A 25,349-nucleotide genomic window follows, 5' to 3' on the forward strand; every position below is an offset into this window, starting at 1 on the left:
CCAATCCACCATTCGCCTTTGCGTTCCGAACTGAATATAAAGAGCTGCTCCTTTGCTGATCTAACTGTATTGAATACTTTTAATTTGTTTATTCGTCACTCTATATATTTATATAGAGATATATATTTATATATAGAGTGTATATATTATAAACTCTATAAGTATAAGAGCTCTCTATAAGTATAAGAGCCGCTAGCGACGCGACCATGTGCCTACGCCGCCGCCCCCGCCACGGAAGAGGGGGGCCAGCAGGCGCAGTCAGCCTCAGTTCTTTCGGTTGCCACGGCGCCGCATGGAGGCGGTGCACTTGGGGCAGTACCACTTGCCCTTGGGCGGCTGGGTGATGCCCACGCAGGGGTAGTGGAACCACTCGTAGGGACAGGCGTCGTTGTCGCAGGCCACCATGTCGCCGTAAGACACCTGGTTGCAGGTGCAGTAGCGCGGCTCGTTGGGATCGTACGACCACTCGCCCTCGTTCGACTGCTCCACCACGAGTCCGTTCTCGCCGATGGTCAGGCTGGAGCCGGGCGTTACCGTGGCGGTGGGCAGGTTCATGGCAATCATTCCGGCGGGCACGCCGTCAGCGGAACTCTCCGCCAAGTTGCCTCCGCCTCCACCTCCGGCAGTCATGGCGAGCAGCGCCTGTCCACCCACAGACATGTAGGTCGCCGTGGCCGATGCCGCCGCCAGGTTCGCCGATGTGGTGAGCTTGTTCACCGATTCCAGGCTAATTGACGACGACGAGCCAATCGAGTTGCCCGACGAAGAGCCGGCCGTCGGCTGCACTGTGGGCAACGTCAGCGCAGTGGTTAACTTCTTCTTTTGCTTCTTCTCCTGGTGGTGGCTGCTGTGCCCGCCGCCGTGACCACTGCTGCTGTGGTGCCCGTGCCCGTGCCCATGCCCATGCCCATGGCCATGACCATGTCCGTGCCCATGGCCGCCGTGGTGCGACTGTGAGTGGTGCGAGTGATGCGAGCCGCTGCTACTACCGCCAGCTGCGCCGGTGGCCAACGCTGCGCCGGCAGTCACTGTCACCGATCCGGCGGCCGACTGCTGCAGTCCACCCTGACCAGCTTGGGTCCAGAAGTCGGCGGTGGCGCCCGCTGTTCCGTGTATGGCCTCGTAACTGGCCTTGAGGCTGGCCGTGCGGCGGCCTTGCTGCATCTGCTGTGTGGCCACGATCGCCTGGCTGGCTGCCGCCGCAATGGCACTAGATGCGGCGGCTCCTCCGCCCAGTTGCTGCAGGTTGTAGGTGACTGTGGCCCCGCCAGCCGAGTGCCCACTGGCATGGGAGTGCCCGTGGGCCGTACCAGCAGCGACCACGGACGTAGAGTTGCCGCCCGCTACCGCTGCGGCGGTCGCTCCACCCGAGCTGCTCAGCACGCTGTGGGCGAGGTTCGTGGGCAGTTGGCGGACCAGCGAGCCCGTTCCTGTGGCGAGCGAGCTGCCAGCCAGACTGCCACTGCCGCCGGCCACGCCCATGGCCACAGGCAGGGTGAGATGAGTGGCGGCGATGCTGCCAATGTGGTTGGAGACATGAGTTTGGGCAGTCGTGGCACTGGCCAGGCTGGCGGCTGCTGCGGCCGTTGTGGCGGACGAAGATGAGGCCGCCGCGGCAGTCGTGGAGCCCGACCCGACCACTGGAAGCGAGTGATTGAGATTGGCGCGCTTCTCCTGAACAGGCACCGTGCATATGGTTTCCCGCCGCTTCTCCAGCTTGCGGTGGCGTTGACTTGAGCCCAGCTGGGCGGTGGAGATGCTGGAGAGGGCACCGCCCGTTCCGGCAGCACCACTGACCAGTGCAATGCCGGAGGAGCCAGTGGCGGCACCAGATGCGTGTCCCGCCGAGCTGTTCACCATTGTATTGGCCGAACTGGCGCCGTAGTAGCGGTTTTCCTTCTGGTTCATGCTCAGCAGCAGGGCGGTGGCTGCAGTGGAGTTACCGTCCAGCTCAAGGGAGCGGCGCTCGAGGATCTCGGTGATGCCGTTGTTATCAGCCTCCAGCTCGCACTTGAACTTGAAGAGTTCGCTGTCCAGGCGACGCAGGTAGCGCTCCACCAGCTCGTGTATCTGCGTGGCTATGGCCACCTTCTCGTCGGCGTCCTCCATCACCTTGAAGTACTCGCCGCGCAGGCTGTGGAACTCCGTGTCCATCGACTCGTGCTGCAGTTCGTCGCGCTTGCACTGCTTGAAGAACATGTGGGCCTTCTTGTCCAGCGAGTCCATGTTGTCTGTGCACCGCAAGGAACAGTACTTGATTAGTGATCCGGCGAGAAGCTGAGATTCGGATTCTCTGGTTGCACTTACTCTGGACGGCGAGATCCAGTTCGCGCATCTCGGTGAAGCGGTCGCGAAGCTCCTGCGGCAGGTGCTCGATCATCTCCAGGTAGTCCTCCAGGTAAAGCATGATGGCGAATCGAGTGGGCCGCGATGTAAATTAACAATTTTGACTACTTTGTGTTTTTATTAATGAAAATTCGTGTATTGTTGCGGGTATGAGTGTGACCGGAAGGCGAAAAGAAGTTAATCCCAGATACGGATTTCAGTACTCGAAAATATCGATATACGAATACGCAATCGATACGAAGCCGAGATACAAAGTCGGGTTGGGTAGCTGCGACACAAACCATGTAAGGTGAAATTCGAAATTTAAATAAATTGTAGAAATGGAAACCCTAATGAAAGATACAATTTATTTCCAGATTATAAACAGTATTGTATACAACTAAAAATGCGAATATAATTCAAAACAAATATATATACACATTTTTAACGTTCAAAAGTTGTAAACAATAAGGAGTAAGCATTTTAAAGATATAGACAAACAACAGGTGCCCATAGGATTGTTTCAAGTATATCGTTTTATTTCACTTATTGCCTGGCAAATGCGCGTTTCCCCGCTTGCTTTTGGGTCTGGGATCGTGGCTCTCGGATGTACATCGTCCACATGCGGCCACTTTCGCTGTCACGCGCGTCTCATCGTCATATGTATACTACATGCGTAAATGTAAAAAGCTTAGCTTAAACTTAACGAAAGTATTTAGAGTTTAGGTCGCTCCGTTCGGCTAGATTAACTTATTCGAATGCGAGGGCGCGGGTGCGGGGAATGATCCAAACAAGGTTTGAACGCAGCGGCGCGGAAACAAGTCAAGCTGCTAAATGCATTCAGTTTACTATCTAGCGGAAGTGGCTTCTTTTTAATCGCAATCTGCTACTCAACTCAGCTACTCTCCCCCTCCCTTTGCATCTGTAGCTGCAGGTGGAGCGGGATTGGGATTGGAATTGGGTGCGAGATGGGTTCGGGCTTCCGAGGTTGGGGCAATACTAAACGTAATCATAATACACACACATCGTAAAATGCTAAATCCTAGTCACACAGCTCACACAGCTACGTACAACACAACACAGTCGATTGATTCCAACCATCCCAGCATTCCATCATCGCGCCGCTTACGTGGACGGCCAGCCCTATATGGACATCTCGGGCATCTTGTTGTGCTTGAGGTTGATCTGGACGCTCTGCGAGAACATCTTGATGATGCCGTAGTGGTCGTTGGCGAACACCTTCAGGAAGCTGGGCACGTTCTTGTGGAGCAGCTCGTGGCAGAACTGCGGGTATTTTTGGTAGGCCGGCTGCTCGTCATCCCAAATGGCCAGCAGATCACAATCGTCGCTGTTGTGAAGAGCAGGCAAAATTGGATGTTATTGCGATAAGAGTACAAGATCTCAATTAAGCGGTGACCAGTTCAAGTGCCCGTCTCGAGGGTTTCGTCTGCGTCTACTCACCGCACTTCGTTGGTGCACTCGTCCAGCGATATGATCAAGTACTGGATCTTCAGCTGGGCGCACTGGTTGTAGATATCCGACGACTGCTGACGACTGTACACCGAGTACACGTGCTCCGTGCGCTCCCTTAAAAAATAAAAGCAAGGACGGAAGTTGCAGTACGTGCATGGCCAGGACATGGACGCCAATGAGAGCGGGACAGAGCAGGGGCCCAGTCGATAGGCTATCTCGCTCAGATTGGGAGTACTTACGCCATCTGACGCATCTCCAGGTGCGCATGGTTGACTATGGGCCGTTTGGTGGTCAAGTGCACGGTGCCGATTATATCCACGGGACCGGCAAAGACCGCATCTCGCTCCGTGTTCAGCTTGATCCACTCGAGCATGCTTTCCAGGTCGTCACCGCTCTTGGAGTAGCGCGTGGGGAAGTACTCTTCGTGAATGTTCTGTTTTTGAAATGACGGTGAAATCACAACAATTCCCATGAGCAATAGAGACGTGTCCAACTTACCACCATGCCGGGATCGAACATGCTGAGCAGGAAGACGGCCAGCGAGACCGACCAGAAGATGTTGCGCTGGCGGTGGTACCACAGTTTGGAGCAGACGGTGGGTACGATGACGCAGCCCTGCGTGAAGCTGAGGAAGAAGAGCTTGCGCACGGCGAGACCGATAAAGGTGAAGACTAGCATCTGCAGGAAGCTGTACACGTAGTGCATGTTGAGGATCTGTGCGTTGGCTGTGGGCACCACGGAACTGCGCCTGGAGGAGCTGCGCTTCCTCCGTCGATGGCCACTCGAGTTTGAGCCGCAGCCGGCGGCGGTGGCAGAGTGTTCCTCCTCCCTCTCCTCCGCTTCATCGGCCGCGGACGTGGACGGCGGCGTTTCAGTGGGATCTGCTGCAGAATCGGGCTCCGTTCCGCCACTACCTGGTTCCTGATTCTTCTTCTTCGATTCCGAATCTGCGTCCGGATCTTTATCCTCCTCCTCAGTAGACGTGATGGGCCCGTCTGCGGCCGCTTCTTTGGTTCCCTGTGCCCGCTCCTTGCGCTGCTTGTCGCTGTTGCGGTTAATCTGCGCCCGCAGCCGCTTGATATCCTGCATAAAGTCGTCGCGGGCAGGCGGCTGCTCCTTACGCAGGCGGGCCTGTGCGCGCTTGTAGCGCTCGTAGTCGAAGTCGCAGCTCTCGAGCAGGCTGAAGCACTTATACAGCTGTTTCTCCGTCTCCTTGGTGGACATGTCGCTCATGGAAACGCGGTACTCCTCAAGAAAGTCCTCCAGAACGTAGTTGCGCGCTCTGTCGCGCTGCTCTTTGGTGACGTCGCTGACTGGGGCGCCGCCCTTGCGCCAGCGCCGGAAGAACATGGCCAGCATGACCACGCCGTACATGCAATACGGCTTGACAATCATCGTCTTGACCAGTTGCCACAGTTCCGACCAGGAGACGCGCGCGTACTGCGGATTGCAGGCGGAGAGGTGGGCGACAAAGCCGACATTGACCTGCAGAGCCCAGTGGGCACAGAGGTCGAAGAAGTGCTGCTGCGCGCCTTCCGGCACACTGACCACGCCCGCCCGGTTGAAGAGCTCCATCAGCGTGGTCTGCATGCTGCTGGCGAGCAGCAGTGTCAGCATCATGAACTTCAACGAGAATAGGTCGCCGTTTAGCAGATCCTGCGCGTGTCCCAGCCGCCGGCTGCGCACGTGACGCAACTGTCGCACCACTGTGATCAAAAATAGGAACAGCGAAATGCTCAGCTGCCAGGTGAGGAGCAGCTGGCTGTTGCCGTGCGACATAACAAAGGCGAGAGCGTGGCCCAGCAGGTGTGACAACGAGTAGTCCAGCACGAAGGCGTTTACCAGAGCTGTGGACAACGAGCTCACGTTCCATGACGTCATCATGATCAGGATCTGGGTGGTGAAGATGAAGGTGGAGAACTGCCAGGAGAGTAGGGCGCAGGCGGTGAACAGCGACATGGCGAAGATCTTCAAAGGGCAAAGATGTTACTGAGCTTAATGCAATAAACCACACCTATTACCATGAACATGCGCGATGTGTGCTGCTGTCGGTGTATGATCCTTCCAATGCAGATGCACAGATAGAACATCTGCAGGAATATGAACGGAAATGCGAAGTTCTCCCGCGCCAGCGGCCGCTCATAGATCTTGGCCACGAAGCTGTGGAACATCAGGTACGAGATCACGCCGTATATGCCACCGAAAATGTTCTCGCAGAGCAGCGTTCCGTACAGGTAAAGTACCAGCAGGGTTACTCCGCCCATCAGCCACACGAACTCCAGATAGAACTGCATCGGCTGCACCATTGGATTGAAGCCGGAGCGCACTACGTGAAAGAAGTACCTTTGGGGGGCGAAAGTGCATCTGCATAAGTAGGCTTTTTGGGAATCACTCCTCTGGAAGTCACTTACGCCGTGACAAGTTCCGGCAGCACGTAGAATCGCTGCAGCACATTGACACTGTGCGGATACTCGATGTCCGTGACGTTCTTTAGCTGCTCGTAGCCGTGCCAGAAGTCCGGTCCGTCGGCCAGCTGCTTGTAGAAGGCATAGTAAAGGGCATCCTCGCGCCGCAGAAGTGCCTCCCGCTCCAGCTGATTGAGCTGCTGGATGTTGGTGCGCGTCTCGAAGATCACGCGCACATGCTGCACGTACAGGAAGAAGAAGCCGCAGCCTGGGATGCGGATTTGAATTGGGAGTGTGGTCAATGGCAATGGGAATCCCCAACTTAATTGGACTGCCGCCTGGAAGCGGAAGAGGCGTGGCAGAAGTGTATGCCGGTTGGCGGAAACTCACCGATCAGCGCGTGCGACAGGATCACGTACAGGTTGGGCTCGCGCATCGTGCTGCGATTGCGGCTGTCGTCTCACTGGGTGGCTGTGTTCAAATTGGCAATCATTATTTATTTCACAACGATTATTGCTGGCTCCACACAATAAAAAACAGCCAGCAATCAGCTGTTTTTCGGCCGTGCTTGTCTATGGTGACCGTACCGTGTTGCTGACGCAATGGACAATTTGTGTTGTTTTGGTCACACCGCATTTTAGGTACATTACGATAAATAGGTACATACCAATAATTAGTTATATTATCTACGGTACATATTGAAGTTTTAATTAGTTATATATATTATTTATTGCACTTATTAAGTAAAAATTTTAGATTAAGAAAAAATTCTTCATATTGTTAATTCAAAAATTTAAAGTTCGTTGCTCATATATTTCTAACTTTTATCAATTATATATTGATTATTGAATATTGAATATATATATTATATATAATATCTACTGCCACAGAAGAGCGTGAACTAGTCTTGTATTTGTTTTGGGTTGTACCATGATCTTGTCTTATATATTAATAACTATAGATATTTAGGTACAATTGCAGTTCAGCAAAAGTGGCATTTATCAGAAAAGGAACCCTGTATGAGCAATCTAGTATTTTCATATACCTAGGTACCGAAGCCGAGCTTCGTGATCTTACCGTGATCTTCGAGCTCCCCAGCTGAGAAGTATTTCGGAGTCAACCTGCTACGGTCATACCGCACGTACTTCAGTGGTAATCGCATCCCAAACCGCAGCAGAACAAGGAATAACTATGAACCGCTACGCGGTAAGCTCGCTGGTGGGGCAAGGATCCTTCGGGTGCGTCTACAAGGCGACGCGCAAGGACGACAGCAAGGTGGTGGCCATCAAAGTGATCTCCAAGGTGAGTGGGTTGGGCCAGGTGATAAAGCAACAAGTCCATCCAACCAGTTAAAACCATGTTTATGTTCTGCAGCGCGGAAGAGCCACTAAAGAGCTGAAGAATTTGCGCAGGGAGTGCGACATTCAGGCCCGGCTGAAGCATCCGCACGTCATCGAGATGATCGAGTCCTTTGAGTCAAAGACGGACCTCTTCGTGGTCACTGAGTTCGCGTTGATGGATCTGCACCGCTACCTGTCCTACAATGGAGCCATGGGCGAGGAGCCGGCACGTCGGGTGACTGGGCATCTGGTGTCCGCTCTGTACTACCTGCATTCAAACCGCATCCTCCACCGGGATCTCAAACCACAAAACGTCCTGCTTGACAAGAACATGCACGCAAAACTTTGCGACTTTGGACTGGCCCGCAACATGACCCTGGGCACCCACGTGCTCACCTCAATCAAGGGAACGCCCCTCTACATGGCCCCGGAGCTGCTGGCGGAGCAGCCGTACGACCACCATGCGGACATGTGGTCACTGGGCTGCATAGCCTACGAAAGCATGGCCGGTCAGCCGCCCTTCTGCGCCAGCTCCATCCTGCATCTGGTGAAGATGATCAAGCACGAGGACGTCAAGTGGCCCAGCACGCTGACTAGCGAGTGTCGCTCCTTCCTACAGGGCCTGCTTGAGAAGGACCCCGGTCTGCGCATATCCTGGACGCAGCTGTTGTGTCACCCCTTCATTGAGGGACGCATCTTTATCGCAGAAACGCAGGCAGAGGCGGCCAAGGAATCGCCTTTCACAAATCCCGAAGCCAAGGTCAAGTCGTCAAAGCATTCCGATCCGGCGGTAGGCGATCTGGACGAGGCCCTGGCCGCTTTGAACTTTGGCGAGCCGCGACAGGAAAACTTGACCACCTCCCGCGACAGCATAAACGCCATTGCTCCCAGCGATGTTGAGCATCTTGAGACCGACGTGGAGGACAATATGCAACGTGTGGTCGTTCCGTTCGCGGATTTGTCCTACAGGGATCTGTCCGGGATTCGAGCAATGCCGGTGGTACACCAGCCGGTGATCAACTCGCACACTTGCTTCGTCAGTGGCAACTCCAACATGATCCTCAACCATATGAACGACAACTTCGACTTTCAGGCTCCCTTGCGGAGCGGAGGCGTGGCCGCTAAGCCAATAGTCTCTCCAACCGTACGGCAGTCGCGCAGCAAGGATCTAGAGAAGCGTAAGCTTAGTCAAAATCTGGACAACTTCTCTGTTCGCTTGGGTCACAGCGTCGACCATGAGGCGCAACGCAAGGCCACGGAGATTGCTACACAGGAAAAGCATAACCACGAAAATAAGCCTCCCGCTGAAGCCATTTCCTACGCAAGTTCTCAGCCCCCGCAGCAGCAGCCACAACAACTTAAGCACTCAATGCATTCCACCAATGAGGAAAAGCTGAGCAGCGAGTAAGTGGCCACTGCGCCTTTTAGATTTTCTTTTACTAACTTTCCCTTTCCCATAACAGCAACACTCCGCCGTGCCTGCTCCCGGGGTGGGATAGCTGCGATGAATCCCAAAGTCCGCCCATCGAAAACGACGAGTGGCTAGCCTTCTTGAACAGATCGGTGCAGGAGCTGCTTGACGGCGAACTTGACTCATTGAAACAGCACAACCTGGTGAGCATTATTGTGGCACCGCTGCGCAACTCCAAGGCCATTCCACGGGTGCTCAAGAGTGTGGCCCAGCTGCTGTCGTTGCCCTTTGTGCTGGTGGATCCTGTTCTGATGGTTGATCTCGAGCAAATCCGCAACGTGTACGTGGACGTAAAGCTGGTGCCCAATCTCATGTACGCCTGCAAGCTGCTTCTCTCTCACAAGCAACTCTCGGACTCGGCCGCCTCCGCCCCACTCACCATGGGTTCGCTCAGTCGAACGTTGCGTAGCATCCCGGAGCTAACTGTCGAGGAGCTGGAGACGGCTTGCAGTCTGTACGAACTAGTCTGCCACTTGGTACACCTGCAGCAGCAGTTCCTCACGCAGTTCTGCGATGCGGTAGCCATTCTGGCAGTAAGCGATCTGTTCCTCAACTTTCTCACACACGGTAAGATTACCTTAGATGCCATTAGCCGACTCCTGTAAACTGTTAGCCTGTATCCGTTCTCCCACAGACTTCAGGCAATCGGATTCGGATGCCGCCTCTGTTCGCCTGGCTGGCTGCATGTTGGCCTTGATGGGCTGTGTACTGCGCGAGCTGCCCGAAAACGCGGAGCTGGTAGAGCGGATTGTCTTTAATCCGCGGCTAAACTTCGCCTCGCTCCTGCAGAGCCGACACCACCTGTTGCGGCAACGTTCCTGCCAGCTTTTGCGCCTGCTGGCCCGCTTCAGCCTGCGCGGCGTGCAGCGCATCTGGAATGGAGAGCTGCGATTTGCGCTGCAGCAACTCTCTGAGCACCACTCGTACCCGGCACTCCGTGGGGAGGCCGCCCAGACCCTCGACGAGATCAGCCACTTCACTTTTTTCGTTACCTAGCCGGCACTTTCTTTTATTGGCCTCAGGCGTCTCTATCCGAGCAGATCCTGAATGTTGCCCTGGAAGTAGTCGAGCAGTTCGTCGATGTAGTTCCCGAAGCGGTCGAAGTTGAGCAGGTAGTCCTCGCTGCAGTCCTGTTCGTACATCTCGTTTAGCTTGGACACATCCTTGTCGGAGAGGCCGCGTCTCTGGCCCAGCGAGGCGTACGGATCCTGAAAGCAAAGGACAGGAGTCAGAGAGTGTAGATGCAAGCCCCCCCAAGTCATTACAAACATCTCATCGCTTTAACTAAAACTGCTAAGGCATAGTCAACCATTTAACTAAAGCATTCTCTTTCGATATACATCCAATTGGACAAGGAAGCAAAATGCTTCGTCTACTCCTAGCTTAGTTGTACGTCATTGGACCATGTGTTAATATGGGAATTCCTAATCTGAATATGATCAAATCACTATTACTATCGAATTTAAATATTTTATGAGCCATGATTTTTGGCATTCCTAATGGAATCTAAGATAATTGATAGGTGTTTTTGAATGCACATATTCAAGTGTGGTGTGTGCAAATTTGATTGATAGCATAACAGTTTGTATCTCGAAATATAACCATTTAAGTGTAGCAATTGTTAAGATAAGCGAATTCACTGTATGTCCATACAATAGTCCATTAATTCGCAGTATTACTATTGAATGTTAAACTGAACTCCTTTACAGTGTAAGATAATACTCAATTACATGAATGTGCCACTGCATAACGGATTTGACAGGTGGTAATGAGACCTTTGGAACCATTTGGGTTGGCCTACTCACCAGCGGCTCTATGGTTGCCTTCCCGTTCTTGCTGAAGGCCCGCGAGCTGTAGTGCATGACGCTCTGGTAGTCGTACTCCACGCCGAAGTTGGTGATATGGGTGCGGGCGTACTTGTTGAAGTTGTGCGCGTGCCCGTCGAGGATGTTCTCCCAGTTGATCTTGACGTACTCATCCCGCTCCGTGGCGCTCTGCTGGTGGTAGAAGCCGAGCGCGTGCAGCAGCTCGTGCACCACCACGCCGTGTGTGACGCACTTGGGCGTGTTCAGGTTGAGCACCTGGCCACCCGAACGCCGGCCGACGCTCGACCAGCAGCCGGAGTAGTTGCCCTTGATGAGCAGCCAGTGCTTGTCGCCTTGCTCGTACGGCCGGAAGCGTATGCAGGTGCGGTCGTGGTACTCCTTGAAGGCCTTCAGTATGACCATGGTCTGGTTGGCGGCTGTTTGGAAAGGGGGGTATTACTACTTTGGGCTGCTTGGTGGCCTTTACTCACTGAAGTCTTGCGGGTCTATGTAGAAGGGCACGGCGGCCTCTGGCCAGGTGAGCCGCTCGTTCAGCAGCCCGTTCCTCAGCAGCTCGCGGTGCAGCATGATGTCGCCCTCGAAGAGGCCGCAATGCTCCCATATGTTCGTATCGCTGTCCTCCGTCCAGAAGTTGAAGGCAGGACCTGCATGTGCCAATGGTTGAGTGCATCGACTACTAGCGTCTGATATACTGTTGGGTACCTACTGTTGTGCCGGCGCAGCATCTGCATATTGGCGCCCCACCTGGCAGCGGGCGGCACCGCGGGTCGCGCGCGAATAAGCGCCTTTCGCGTGGCCAGGGTATCCGCCTCCAAGGTGGCGCCCAGGGCCAAGGCCAGGGCAGACCAAAAGCAAATCAGACCGGGAACGATGAGCGCACTTCTCGGCATTGTTGGGGTAAAAGAAACGCCGGCCATGTTGCGTTGACGCTTTTATATGGCACTGCGTAATGGGGCGGGGCAATGACAATGGCTATCGCAGTTCCAATTGAAAGTACGAGTGAGTACTGAGTGTCTGACTGACTGGGCGACTGAATGACGGACGCCCACGCAGCTGGATTTCGGATTTATGCATAACTTAACGGACTTATTGGCTCTCTCTTTCGGCGCGCATTCAAATTCCCTCGCCTCGACTTTTACGGCTTTTGGTTCCAAATTTAACTGGGATATTGGGTTATCAGTGGCAACGGCGTGCGCATATGAAAATAGCACACTCTCTTCCCCAGTACCAGTGGCCAGTGCCAGTACCAGTACCATCACCATTACCCAGTGGCGGTGCCTTCCTGTCTTCCTATCTCGAATCGATCTCCATTTCAATCTCGATCTCACGTCCGCACAGATAGAGAGAAAAAGCGGCAGAGACACCATGGAAAGCCGGGAGGAGTTCTTTGACCCCCATCGATTGATGATGTTGATGGCCAATGACAGTTGGCATCTGTCGGTGGCAAAAGTGAACGCTGTCAGGTATCTGGTCATCTTCTCCCTTTCTCTGACCCAGACCCGGATGGCTTGGCTTATCCGCCAGTTGAGTGGGTCACTGCGGTGGCAGTGGCAGTGGCGCTGGCCGTGGCTCCAAGTGGGTCGCCGAGTGGGCACCCACAAGATCACCAGAACACGATTTCGTCAAGTCGAGATGTGGGACCACGCAGCCAGGCAGCCAGGCAGCCCACCATCCATCCAGCCATTTTGGCCAATCTGTGAGCCACAATCTAGATCCACAGCGGCTTTCTTGTGCAGCGCCAGCAATTACCAGCGGATGGCGATGGAGTGCCACACATTTCTTTCTAACTTGTTGTGGAACAGCCACTTACTACTCGCTGCGGCTGCACTTTCACTACGAAATTGCACCAAAATCTAAGCCACATTGCAATGGATTTTGAGAACATTTTGGTCATGGCAACTGGAAATGCCTGGCCAGCAGCATGGGTAGCGGATGCAGAAACTCCGGGCACAAGACTCCCAGCATCATCCGACTTCATCTCCGAATCCGAATCCGACTACCACTACGACTGCAGCATCGGGGGCAACGACAGCAAAACACATTTGACGTACTATCTGCGATGTACTTGATCTTTGTCGAAAACTTGACACACTTTTTTCGGTCAACGGCTGGCGGCGGCAAATGGCAACGACTTCCAGCTCGACTGCGGAAAATTCGAGGGAAATCGCTAGTTACACAGGGGAAAACTTTATCATGTATATTTAAACTAGCTTGTATTCTGAGTGTATCTGCTTAGGTTTTTCTATTCTCTAAATTTGAAAATTATAAAGAATAACATATAGTAAAAATATATAACAACAATACTCTCATTAAAATCTACCACTAATATCTTTATGTAATAAACATAGACGAAGCCATCTAGTTTTTTTCGAGTGCATTTAGCAAAATAGCATGCTAAGAGTCGCGTCATCAGCATCGTTTCAAATGCAATTTTAAATTGAGAAAGTTTAGCGGACAGAGATTGTGAATTTGCGACAAGACAAGCGGTGCCGCAGATGCAGATGCAGATGCAAAGATACATGGATGCAGAGACCGAGTCTCTGAGTCGCTGGCTCCAGGCGGTAATTGACTTCCTGCATCACGCTGAGAACGCTGGCTTTCGGTGGGTGTTAGATGCTTGGATGGTTGGCTGGTTAGATCGTTGGATGGTGGGTTAGTTGCTTGGTCGGACTGTTGGGTGGGTTCTTGGCCTTTGTTGTTTTTCACTTTTGGCCAGCGGCAGTCACTTTCTGCGCCACTGGCCCAGAAACGGGCCTTGTTTGCGGAGCCATCAAGTGCTAGGAGACGGTTCCTCTCCAGAGATCAGATTTCTCCACTTCCTTTTGGCCGCTGCTGACACAGAACTGTCATCTCGTCATCTCGAGGCATTCGGCCGGTGCGAATCCGAATCCAATTCTATGCCCAGCCCCAAAGGGGAGTTCCAAGAGTGGCAAAGAAAAGGGTGCTCATCTTCGTCGGCGGACTGCTTAATAGACCAGAAATGCGCGAGAGCTGCAACGCTTGGATTTCACCTGTCGGCTAAGCGGATTGGCTTTCCACAGCTTCCCCTGTTACGGCACCGAAATGCAAGAAAAAACGAGAGAAAAATCGATTGAAAACCGCAGCGGCGGCGGCAACAGCAGCAACAGCTTGCCAAAACAAATCCAAACTGAGGCCCAAACTGAAAACCAGTTGCGGCAGTTTCCTTCCGGAATCAATTATTTTTCACTTTGCTGATTTTTCACGTTCATGGTCACAAATGTGCAGCAACAACAAGCATGCAACGGCGTCAGTGTGTCAGTAGTGGCAGCCACTAAAAGCTAGTAGGAGCCACTAAGTGCCACTAAAAGCCGGCAAAAAGCACGACTGGCTGCCTTGTTTTGTATTTTGCAGCTTGTGGCTGGTGGTGTTTTTCAGTGGGCTTATCGGTGTGCGCATTTTTTTTTTTAGGCTGATGCCGCCTTTTAGCTGGCTTTTCGTGTGCTTTTCCGACTGCATCGCTTCCCATTTTGCGTTAGCGACAATTTGGTCGACTGGCACTGGCAGATTGACGGACTCTCAAGACGATTCCAAGAAATTTCTATCGCCAACTCGACATTAGTTTAATTGGTGAAACTGACAACGGATTCGATTCGGATTTTTGTGGTGTTTCGCCTTGGCGTTGCTTTTGTTAGCCACAGCGGCCCCAAAAACGCATTGGGCGAAAGTATCTGCCGGCCATATTCGGTCATCCCGATGGGAGCCTGATTAATGAGGCATTGATGGCTAGTCGGGGATCCCCACACTTCAATCATGGCCCAAAGGGCCGTGCTCATCGCGGCCTATGACGTAAGTCCAACTTAACTTAATTGGATTTTAAAGTATGAAGGGATTTATTTATCGCCTACGACTACCAAAGTATCAGCTTATGAAGAGCTCAGATAATAAGAAATCAGAATATGTGGTCTGCTATGATAGTTAAACAAATTCTACCCAGATACATATTTATTTTAAATTATTATGAAAATTATTGTTCATAACTAAGTTATCACTTAATCTCTAACTTTTATGTTTGGAATTAATCGTTTCGAGAGCGAAATGTAAGACTCCACATCCCTTATCATCATCGCATTCCGCAGATTTTTCTCGGCTCTTCAAGACTTTCCGAGCGAAACGAAAGACTTAGGCTACGAACTTGCTAGAAAAGTTGCAGCAATTTGCAAGCAGAGCGAAAGTTATCTTGCAATTGATTGATTACCAACTTTCTACTCCCCAGAGAAATTATAATATGTGCAATTTGAGATGATTCTGAGCGCGGGGAGGGCGGAGGGAAATAGCGCCTCCTCAGCTATTTCAGCCGGAGCGAAAGCAGAACACTGGAGTGGCAATATAGCTGCGTATATGGCCATCATCAAATGTTAATGAACTTGATATGCATAAATTGCAGAAGCCGCCATCCACCACATCCGCCTGTGCCGAATCCCCGAAATGTGGCACATGCCACACAATGCACAATAGTGCCATTGAAAGCGCAGGACCAGCTTATCTAACTGGGCGGGCTTAAGGCCAGGGTTTGTGCCACTTTGTGCCGCCTTTGGCCACTTTGTGGCACACACATTGCGCATACGCCACCGATCCGCGCCATTCTCTTTGGCCCACTCTTTGGCGCCAGGTTTCTCTTTCGGCCCGCGGTTTGAGCGCTTTCACGACTCCATACGGCTCGAACATGTTTGAGCCGCGGCCGCTGGCTCGATCCATCGCTGTTATCACTATCACTTGGCGCGCGTTTGGAGCCAGCCATTCGGCAACGAGTCGCGGCGCTGATAAGACGCGGCTCCAACTGGCAGCTCGGCAACTTATCATCTCGCCAACTTGGCAGCGGGAACGGGGCAACTGAACATATGATTACTGAGCAGCTGAACAACTGAGCATCTGGGAAACTAAGAAACTGAGAAACTGAGAAGCCGAGCAACTGGCAACTGCAACTACAACTGCAGCCAGTTGCGTCTGATGTCTGATAACAAGCCGAATGCCAAATGTATGCCAAATCAAGTGCATTGAACTCGAGCGGGGCCACAGCGTCGCTGCCGACGCTGGCCGCGACGGCGGCTGCGACGGCGACGTCGACTGAGACAGCGGCAGCGACTGCGCAGCTCCGAGCCACATGTCCTGCTGTCAGTCCTTTGGATTTTCTCAGCTTTTCCGCAGCGGAAACTTGGGCTTTCGGTGGCGAGTTCAATGACACTTCACCTACTTGTATTCAAATTTGGTAGTACTGTGGCGGCACTGCCAACACTTTCCAAGCTGAAAAGTAGGCTGTTAATTAGTTATTCTTAAAAGTACATAGCTTTTATACACGATTTATTGAATTTTTGCTTTTCTTTTATAACAATTGATATGTGATTATCCAAATACAATGGAATTAAGTAATGAACAGACCATTTTGATTAGTACTAGAATGATATTATTTTACCTAAATAAGATATATTTTAATATGTTAACTATATATAATTAAACTATGAGTTCTTTTACTTTAAATTCGTATCTTTGAGAGCAAAGCTCTTTGATAATTAGTTGCAGTTAGACTTCATAGTCATGATGTTAAGTTACTTAAGTTGCTTATAGTTTAAGAAATATAAAATAGCAAGCTGGGGATTTTGGAAAATCAAATCTTGCAGTTCAAACATTCAGCTAGTGTTGCACTTTTACTTTCAGGACACTTTTCTGGAGCAGAAGTGAAAAAGGGGAGGAGCGACCCTCACTGGAACGGGCCAAGATCCCCGCCAGCTGCTGATGATAATGCTGATGATGCTGCTGCTGGTGATGCTGGCTAAAAGCAAATTTATAACCAAACTTTCTAAAGTGTGAAAAGAAATAAAAAACATTAAAATTAAACAAGAACTGATGCTGGCTGCCGCTGCGCGCAGAATCTGCAGCCGCAACGCTATGGCAACGGCAGAAAGAAATTTTTACGGCCTATCTGAAGAGATGTCGTTGTTGTTGTGGTTGTTAATGGTTGGTGGTTTTTGGTGGTGCCGCTGCCGCCGAGACCCCGTCTACGATCCGCTGCCCACGCCCCCCCCCCAAAAAGTAGCTCGCTTTTTTCCAATTTTTTTTTTCTTTTTTTTTTGAGTTTTTAGAGTCGCTCTTTTTTTTTTTTTGGGGGCAATTAAAAAGTTGTCGAGCTGCGTTGTCGATTGTCTGTTGTCCGTTTTGTCTGTTTGCCTGTTGTATTACGGCGTTTTGGCCAAAAATGTACCGTTGTCGTCTTCTTGGGGCCTTTTTTTTCGTGTACTTTTCGTATGCGAACGAATATAAATTTTTGGCCAGTTTAGGCCTATGTGCGCTGGCTTTCTTCTGTCACTTTGGGCCATGCTGAAAAATGCGCGCAGTGTTTGCCTTTTGGTTCCCAGCAATTTGCACCAAAAACTGCGGCAAATTGTTTGCCGTAATATGCGGGTGGGCGTGGCTCGCGGGGCGGTAGACTCTGTTTGATTTAATCGAACATTTTCTGTTTGCCAGCTTTTATTTGGCCAACACAAACAGGTAGCAGCAGCAGCCGTCGAGAGAAACGGCGAGAAAAGAGTGATAAAAAGCACGAGAGCGTTGGAACTGCGAAATTTCTCTTCCTTGTGTTTTTCTTTTTTTTGTATTCTTCTTCTTCTTCTCCAGCATCATGACCTACCTTCAGAAGGCATTAGCCGAGCATTATGTCTCGGGAGCTCCCACACCATCTGGCCACTTCGGACGGGTCTTTCCTTGGGGACCTCTGCCAGAATCGGCCGCCTAGATGAGCTTTCTTCTTGACCCAATCGCAACCGATACCGATGCGGCGTACGGACATATGTATATTCATATTTAACAACTTTCAGAGATGCTTTCACTTCCATGCCAACAATTTGGCCAATGCGCGGCGACTTCTTCCGCGTGCGATTTGCATTCGCTGCACTCGCATGGCATCGAAAGTGGGCATGGGCCACATAGATCGCATAGATCACATCCTGTGCCCATATGTCCACGAATCTGGATCGGCCGGATGGTGTTGGCAACCGGGGAGGATGACGAGGAGTAGGAAGACGGGGCCAAAACGAAGGCAATAACGTGAATATGATCATTAGCATAAATAATGGTGAAAAAAATGAACACACACTCGTGGTTCCGCCAGTGTTTGTACCTCTGTATCTGTATCTGTAGCTCTACCTGTGCCCGCTGTATCTGTATCTGTGTTTGTTAATGTATCTGTATCTGCGACTCTTGCCTGTGTTTACAACACACATTTCAAAAGTCGGTGACTGTGGCACTGAGTTAGTAGTGCGTTAAGTCAACGAACGCAGTCGCGCAGACGCCGACTGAGGACGTCGACAGCGGCAGCGGACCTGGGATTTCGAGGGGGGGGGTTTGGGGAGGCCTGGTGGCCGCAGATGGGGGGAGGTGGCTTACGATGGGGACGATGTCATATGGTATATGGTGTGGTACGGTATGGTATGGTTTGGTATGGGCCCCAGTGCAATGCAAACGCACTTACCAGGTATTTGGTTTGGTTTGCTTCGGTTCGATTTGGTTTCGGGTTGGCTTTTTCATTATTCGCCTGGTTTTGCATGGCTTTCACGAAAAACGTTGCAAGTTTGAGTTTCATGGCGCCGCAGTCGACGCTGATTTTTATTATTTTTTTTTTTTTGGCAAACTTCGGCACACACAGTTTATTGAACCCTTGGTTGGGATTCTCAGTTGGGCGCCATTCATCATTACCATTCTCATTCTCATCGCTGTGATTATTGCTCTACGCGGAGCACGAGACTTTCTCCAGCGTCGTGTCATCTCATTATTTATTTATTATTATTATTTGTGGGAGTGGGTATGGGATTGGGATTGGGTTTGGGAATGGAGCTGTATGGCAAGTCAGTGCATCTGGCGCCCTTGTGGAATGCCTTGTTTGCTGACCATGTTTGCGGCGATTGTTATCTGTGCCTGTATCTGTAGTCTGTCTATATATCTCAGTGGCCGAAAACTCGGTCAAAATGTTCAGGCAAATATTTGAGGTGTGGAGATTGAGAGTGGGGATCGACTCGAGCCTTTTGCCCGCCCGATAAGCTGGGTTTGCCGGGTTATACAACAGCAGCGGACCCCACGTGACCAAAACCACAAAAAAAAAAAAATGTTAAGAAAAGGGGCGGAGGGTAAGATGACACCGGAACAGGGCTTTATATCATATGGCCAGCCATTGGAAAGAAGCAAAAAGATGACCAAGCAGAAGCAGTGGCATTAACTTTAGGTTGGGACAGCACTTACATATAGCATTGTGGCGAGATGCTGCAACCGCCTTGGGTTTCCGTTTCCAGTATTTAGCCCGGTCCGTACCAGTGGTTATGTGACTTATAGACCGACGGACGGACGGTGGGACGGACATACTCAAGTGTCGTTACAGTCAAATAAAATAAAGAGAAACACACGAAGAGCTGGAAAAATTTCACCGCTTTTTTCAGTTTACGATCGCTGCACGTTCAAGGGCCTTACGTAAAGTCCAAGTCGATCCAATCCAATCCACTCCACTCCAATCCTATCCAATCCGTTCCGATCATATACGATACCATGCGATACCAGTCCGGGCCCTTTAGTCGCATATTGTCCAATGTCGCCCAACACACACCCCCAGTAGCCGGCTAAAAGGTATAAGACCCAGTTCGAGAGGAGGCCCAGATCAACGGCCGCATCTTAAATTATATTATAGTTGGTCGATTTAAAATTCAGTGTTTTCCATGTTTTGCATAATACAAATGCCTACCAAACGAATTAAAATCAGACAGATCGATGAAAAAATCATTCGAAAATTAATATAACTGGCGCTTGAATGTGCCTGTGCCTGCTATCCTAAGTGGGGTCTTTACGACTGGTCGGTGGGCTTGCCAGTTCTCCACGTTTAACGCAAAAAATCTTTCCCTAAACAAGATATTTCACATACTTACTTGACGATGTGCAGTTTCAAAATGTTGCATAGAGTTTAAGGCCAATTTGTTAGCTTGATTACTGAACTTGTCTTTAAAAAATATTTTATCTAATAAAGTATAACTATAATATATTTTCGGGATATTTGGATTTTTACGAGGTATTCTCAGTTTGGCATGTTTCAAAATGTTGCATACTGTTTAAATCCATTTTGTTAGCTTGATTACCGAACTTATCTTTGAAAGATACTTTATCTATTTAGGTACGTCTTTGAAATGTTTTCGGGATATTCGGATTTTTACGGGGTATTCCCAGTTCGAGCAGGCTTGTGGTCAGCTGTGGATGGATTGTGACATGCTTTTAGGGTCGCCCCGGTGGCTCTTTAGGCAATATTTCTACTTTGCATAAGTAGAAATTTTTGTTCGACTTTGGTTTTGGGTTTTGAAGTTTGAGTTTGAATTGGTTTGGTTTGGCTTTGTATTTTATTTGCATTTCGTTGCCATTGCGGTCATTAATTTTATTTATTTTCGTTTTTAAATCAAAACTGGTTGGACACACAGATTGTTTGCTGTTGTTTGCCGTTGTCATGGACTTCGCCTTTTGGTTTTTCGTTTTTGGCTTTTCGTGTGGGCTTGGGTTTTAGGTTGAAGTTTAAGTTTGGGCCTGTTTCAGGGCTTGGATCGTTGTCAACATTCATAATTTGTCATCGAATGCGTTTGTAATTTGAAGTGATTAAGCATTTTTGCCTTTATGTGCGCCTTTTTTTTTGTTTGCTTTGTTTTGATTTGGTTGGGTTTTTAATTTGTCGCTTTTCAGCCGACTTAATTTTAGTTTCTGTGTGCGTGTGCTTTTATGATTTTATTTTTATTTTCCTTATGTATCGGGGGACTTTGCACTTTCTCCAATTAAAATTAAATTAAATAATCGCTTCAAGTTTTGGCGCTCTTACTCTGAATGATCACGGAATATTTAATAGGAATTCTGCATTCGGCCCTTTTAGCTTAATAACTTGGTATTTAAATACGAAGCTTAAATTTTGTTTAGGTTTGACTATAGCAAAAGTACTTTAAGCTTTAGCTTAAAAACCATTAAATTGTTTAATATGCCGAATAGATATTAGGTAAATGCTTAACTATCATAAGAAACGGACTTGAGTTATTAATATGACATTTTTAGATCTTAGATCTAGATCTTAGTTTTATAGTTTTTTTTTTTTCATATATCTTTGATACCGACATTTTATTTCCCATGAGTACCGATATACGTCTATGATCCAAGAAAACCAATGGATGCAATCGGAAAAGGAAGTGATGTGCGTGCACCCTATCACCATTCCGATTCGGATCCCTGTCCCAGCCGAGAAGCCCGTCCAATGGAGCGCAGCAAGTTGAACAAACTTTGCAAAGAGCGTGGATAAAAATTAAGCGCTTGAATTATCGTTTTGAAGGCCATCGCGGTATGAAAATGATCGGCGAACGAGGCTAGGCATGCGCAATAGTGGAGAGCCCCCAGTGCCCCCAGAGCCCCCATCCTCCCCACCACTGGAGCAGGCCAGACCAGAAGCTGGAGCGGAGCGGAGCAGCCTTCTCGCTCATCGCTCATCGAACGCCCCGTACCGCCAACGCCCGAGCGGCTGGGAAGTGGAATTGGAAGTGGGAAGTCGGCGGAGGGCGGGACGGAACAGGGTGGCGTGGGGCAATGTGGGGCGGATCGGTGCGAGGTGACGCTCAAAGTGCACAAAAGTTCAATAAACTAAAAAAGTGTCTTTTAAAACAGGTAAACACACACACACACAAACAGATAGAGCGACATGCCCGTTGTGTATGATATGTATAGTATGTGTAATATGTATAGTATGTTTACCATGTGTACATTGTTGCTGCTGCAGTTGAGGTGTAAAGCGAAATGCAGTTCTTGTCAAGCAAGCTGCGGCACCAACAACATCACCACCGCCACAGAATCAGAATATATAGCTGACGTATCCGATCCGAACCAGAATCCAAGCGCAAGTCCCAGTCGGCCAACGGTGCGTATGAGCGATATGCAAAGGGAAGCACTGGAGCATGGATCACACGTAGATTATAGTCGAAAACGTATCAAAAACGAAATGAAAAGTCCCACTTGCAAAGAAGCCTTAATATTTACTACTTAAATATGATATCATTTTGGGTGCACACGTACCTAAACTCGGTAAAAGCCTACATGTATAAAATTTAAATGAGACACGTTTGGGTGGCATCATAAATATGTATTCCTAAATTTAATATAATTTTAAGTTTGATTAGGAGTAAGGCTCTGTATGCAGAATAAGAAAGTTAGCAGGAATTATACAATTTTAAATTTATAGCTACGAACTCAAAATCAGGAACTACATAAAATGATTGCAATGAAAGAAAGTACAATTTTAATAATAAATTAAGGAACATACATGTATCCTAATAAAATTCAATTTGTAAGCAGGATTTAAACACTGTGAAGAGAAAATATGAATATAAACACAAAAAACATTGATCAATTCAATAAGAACCCCTTCAGTTCGTGAAACTGCCGCCAGTTACTCCTAGTCCTTCCTCTTACTCCCAGCTGAGATCTGCGATTTTGAAAGTGCCCGAAAAGGCCTGGTAAAGATTACTCGATTTCCCGTTTCGCCAGCCAGTCGAGAGAAGGAGCAGCAGCACCAACACCCCCACTTCCTGCCAGAATGCAGAGCCTTGTGGTTCAGTTGTTCCGCTCGCACGGAGACCCCATTTGTCTTGGCCAAGTGCACATACACTCGTCATTGATTAAGATTCCGATTCCGACTTCGAGTCCGATTCCAATTCCAATTCCGATTCCAATTCCGATCGGGCCGAAACTTTCTCGCTCTCGCCAAGTGAAATGCGTCTGCCTCCGAGTGGAGTGGCCATCAACCTTTATTGTGCTACAAAAAGAATCTTGGCTGCTTCTGGGGTTTTTGAACTCCAGAGCTTTCGTTTTTGTCGGCCAGCTGATGGGAGATTCTATGCCAATGACCAGCGGACTGCCGCTGTTGATTTATATGGTATATGCCTCACATATTCCAGTCCTATGTTCCATATGCTCCAATTCCAATGACCCAAAGCTGAGGGCATTCAAAATGCTTTCATATTCAAAGTATCTGTATCTGTATCGGTATAGGTAGAGGTATTTGTATTTGTATCGCTGTGGTGTGGCTGGAAACTCCGAACTCGAACCCGAGACCCACTAAAAAGTGAAGAAGCGAGAGTTGGCAGATGATGATGACGTTGGATGTTAATGGTGATGGTGATGGTTATGGCTCTCGAGGTGGCTTTCTAATTGTTGTTGCTGCTTGCCAGCTGAGAGCTCAGTCGCCGAGCAGCTGATTAGAAGTTCCCGCAGCCTCGGCCATGGCGATTCGATTGGCAAAACCACTTGGACGTCGACGGAGGCGGAGCAGAGCTGAGCAGAGCAGAGACTTCGACCGAGACAGAGCTCCATCGGTTTCAGCTTCAGCTTCAACTTCGTCGTCGACAGCGGTAGCGGCAGCGGACTGGGTTTGTCTTGGCTTGAATACAGATGAGGGTTCGTTGACCGGCAAAGTTTTTGAAGTTTATTGCTGCGCCGCTGACTGTCCGTTGGCCCCGCTTTCAGTGAGCCAAATATGCAACCAGGAACCTCTGAGAGTGGTGTCACCACTATCACTATACAATTGTATCTTTATATCTTGATATCATAATATCTTTATATCTGAACCCCCCACCCCCACGCGGCAGACACTCCTGGGTCAGCTGTGCGGCCAGCTGTTCTAGCCAAAAGAAGAAAAAAACTTCCGCTTTTGGCCGCGTTCATTGCCTTCTCTTTCGTTCGTTCGTTGGTTGAGTAAACTCTCGCGCAGACCGGACCGGACTTCATCTCCGGATCGGATCGTATTGGATCGGATCGGATCAACGAACGGGGCAAATCAAGTGGCTTCTATTTCGAGCACGGCGCTTAGATATTTTTGGCACGCTTCTTCCGGTGACTTGAGAGACGTCGTCGACCTTTTCATATCGGAATTGGAATTGGAATTGGTATTGGTATGGGAATTCGAATCTGAATCGAAATCTCCACCCGCCACCCACAAAATCGAGTGATTTGTATTCGTTTTTGGTGTTTGGGGTTGACAAACTTTTCGGCTGCTTTTCGTGTTGCCTGAGCTCTGCCAGCCAAGATCAGCTGTGTTTTTGTGGCGGTGGCAGTGGCGGTGGCTCCGCTTATTATGTAACACGAAAAGTCAACGCAATTTTTGAGTTTATTGACTGTACAGTATAAGTTTTTTGTTGTATTCATTTCATTTTTTTTTATTATTATTTTTTTTTTGGTTAATTTTTGGATATGCTATTGGGATGCTGCGCAGCATCGATGATGAAAGTTTTTCGGCAAAGGGGGTGGCGCCTGATGTCGAGAAAGTTGCCCGAAATAAGCAAAGTTAAGGTAACACACAGCAAAACGGTTGCCGAAAAAAAAAATATTCGCAAAAGTTTATTGACTTTTGATCCCAACGCATTATTGTTGGGGTGGGTAATGGTTGTTTTTGTTTCATTTTTTCATTTTTTTTTACCGCCAGTTGCTGGCCGCTGTTTGCGCAATCCGCTGCCGTTGTTGTTTTGACTGCTCATAATGCATACACGTAACGGTATCGACAGGAAGTCGTGGACGTGGATGCGGTTTATTTGCCGCAGGAGTTCATTCAATGCCGGCTGCGGGTTCCAGTTTCGCGCCGGGGTCGTCGTCGCATTTGTTGTTTGTTGTGACTGTTGCGACTGGTGCGAGTGTTGTGACTGCCGGCTGGAGCACGTGCTGCACTTGCGCGGGATGCCCAAGGTTGGCCAGTGACTCGAGGAAGTCGCATGTTTGGGGGTAGAGCTCTGGCTAAAGCCCTTCAAAATGACAGGGGCTTCAACCTCACGGGCTTGCAGCAGCAGCAAGTTCGTGCCTATTGAAGTCTTTCGATTTGCAGTGGATTTTGACTAAAGGGTGTGTGCACATTAAGGGGTCATGATTGGAGTGCGATGAATACCTTCAGCTCAAGTTAATAGATTTTTTTGATCAAGTTTGTGCCATTGAAGTCTTTTGTTTACGAGCCCTCGGAACAGCAAAGATACCCATTTAAGTAGTTCTCCACACAGGTACAAGCCATAAAAGAAATCCCACCGCTGCGCTTGCTCGAAAGCGATTTGCCACCACCAAGTTCGTGCCATTGAAGTCTTTCGTTTGCATGTCCAACCAGAGAACGCAAATTATTCTGGAGCGCTCGGAGCGAAAGAGACCGTGCCGTGTGTTCTGTCGTGTTGCCAACACAACAACGCTTCCCCGCCAACTCCCGGCTCCCTTCCCTGCCCCACTCCCCCTTCGGGCCAACTCCCAGCTCCAGTATCAGCGTGCTGCCGTGTTTTCTGGTTTGGCAGCTGCTTCTTGGGAACACTCACGCTCACACTCACACCGACACACGCTCGCCGTAGCCGTCGCCCCTTTGCATTGGTATATGTAGGTCTACGTCCGATTTTACTTTCACTTTTAAAGGTTTACGAACTTTTCTGTTTACAAGTCAACGCTGCTGCCGGCTTCGTCAGCAGCAGCGCCAGCGTTG

The 25,349-nt window shown here is 49.6% G+C and overlaps 4 protein-coding genes across 4 annotated transcripts; 1 reads left to right on the forward strand and 3 right to left on the reverse strand.

The window, feature by feature from the left end:
• Window positions 1–51: 51 nt before the first annotated feature.
• LOC6614891 (inhibitor of growth protein 3) lies at window positions 52–2,529 on the reverse strand. Its single transcript, XM_002039272.2, has 2 exons — window positions 2,308–2,529; window positions 52–2,231 (listed from the first exon to the last, which is right to left on the reverse strand). The coding sequence occupies exons 1-2, from the start codon at window positions 2,405–2,407 to the stop codon at window positions 265–267; spliced, it is 2,067 nt and encodes a 688-aa protein (XP_002039308.1). The 5' UTR covers window positions 2,408–2,529; the 3' UTR covers window positions 52–264.
• A 309-nt stretch (window positions 2,530–2,838) lies between these two features.
• On the reverse strand, window positions 2,839–6,780 carry LOC6614892 (C-mannosyltransferase dpy-19 homolog). Its single transcript, XM_002039273.2, has 7 exons — window positions 6,594–6,780; window positions 6,210–6,471; window positions 5,820–6,141; window positions 4,297–5,766; window positions 4,038–4,231; window positions 3,787–3,912; window positions 2,839–3,673 (listed from the first exon to the last, which is right to left on the reverse strand). Exons 1-7 carry the CDS (start codon window positions 6,637–6,639, stop codon window positions 3,469–3,471), a joined length of 2,625 nt encoding a protein of 874 aa, XP_002039309.1. The 5' UTR covers window positions 6,640–6,780; the 3' UTR covers window positions 2,839–3,468.
• Window positions 6,781–7,327: 547 nt separating this feature from the next.
• On the forward strand, window positions 7,328–10,031 carry LOC6614893 (serine/threonine-protein kinase fused). The gene is made up of 4 exons (XM_002039274.2): window positions 7,328–7,505; window positions 7,578–8,947; window positions 9,007–9,581; window positions 9,649–10,031. Exons 1-4 carry the CDS (start codon window positions 7,395–7,397, stop codon window positions 10,008–10,010), a joined length of 2,418 nt encoding a protein of 805 aa, XP_002039310.1. The 5' UTR covers window positions 7,328–7,394; the 3' UTR covers window positions 10,011–10,031.
• On the reverse strand, window positions 9,990–11,741 carry LOC6614894 (zinc metalloproteinase nas-14). The gene is made up of 4 exons (XM_002039275.2): window positions 11,547–11,741; window positions 11,311–11,484; window positions 10,820–11,256; window positions 9,990–10,222 (listed from the first exon to the last, which is right to left on the reverse strand). Exons 1-4 carry the CDS (start codon window positions 11,728–11,730, stop codon window positions 10,043–10,045), a joined length of 975 nt encoding a protein of 324 aa, XP_002039311.1. The 5' UTR covers window positions 11,731–11,741; the 3' UTR covers window positions 9,990–10,042.
• Between the last annotated feature and the right edge of the window lie 13,608 nt (window positions 11,742–25,349).

The sequence above is a fragment of the Drosophila sechellia genome, chromosome X (assembly GCF_004382195.2).
Source record: "Drosophila sechellia strain sech25 chromosome X, ASM438219v1, whole genome shotgun sequence".
Taxonomy (NCBI): domain Eukaryota; kingdom Metazoa; phylum Arthropoda; class Insecta; order Diptera; family Drosophilidae; genus Drosophila; species Drosophila sechellia.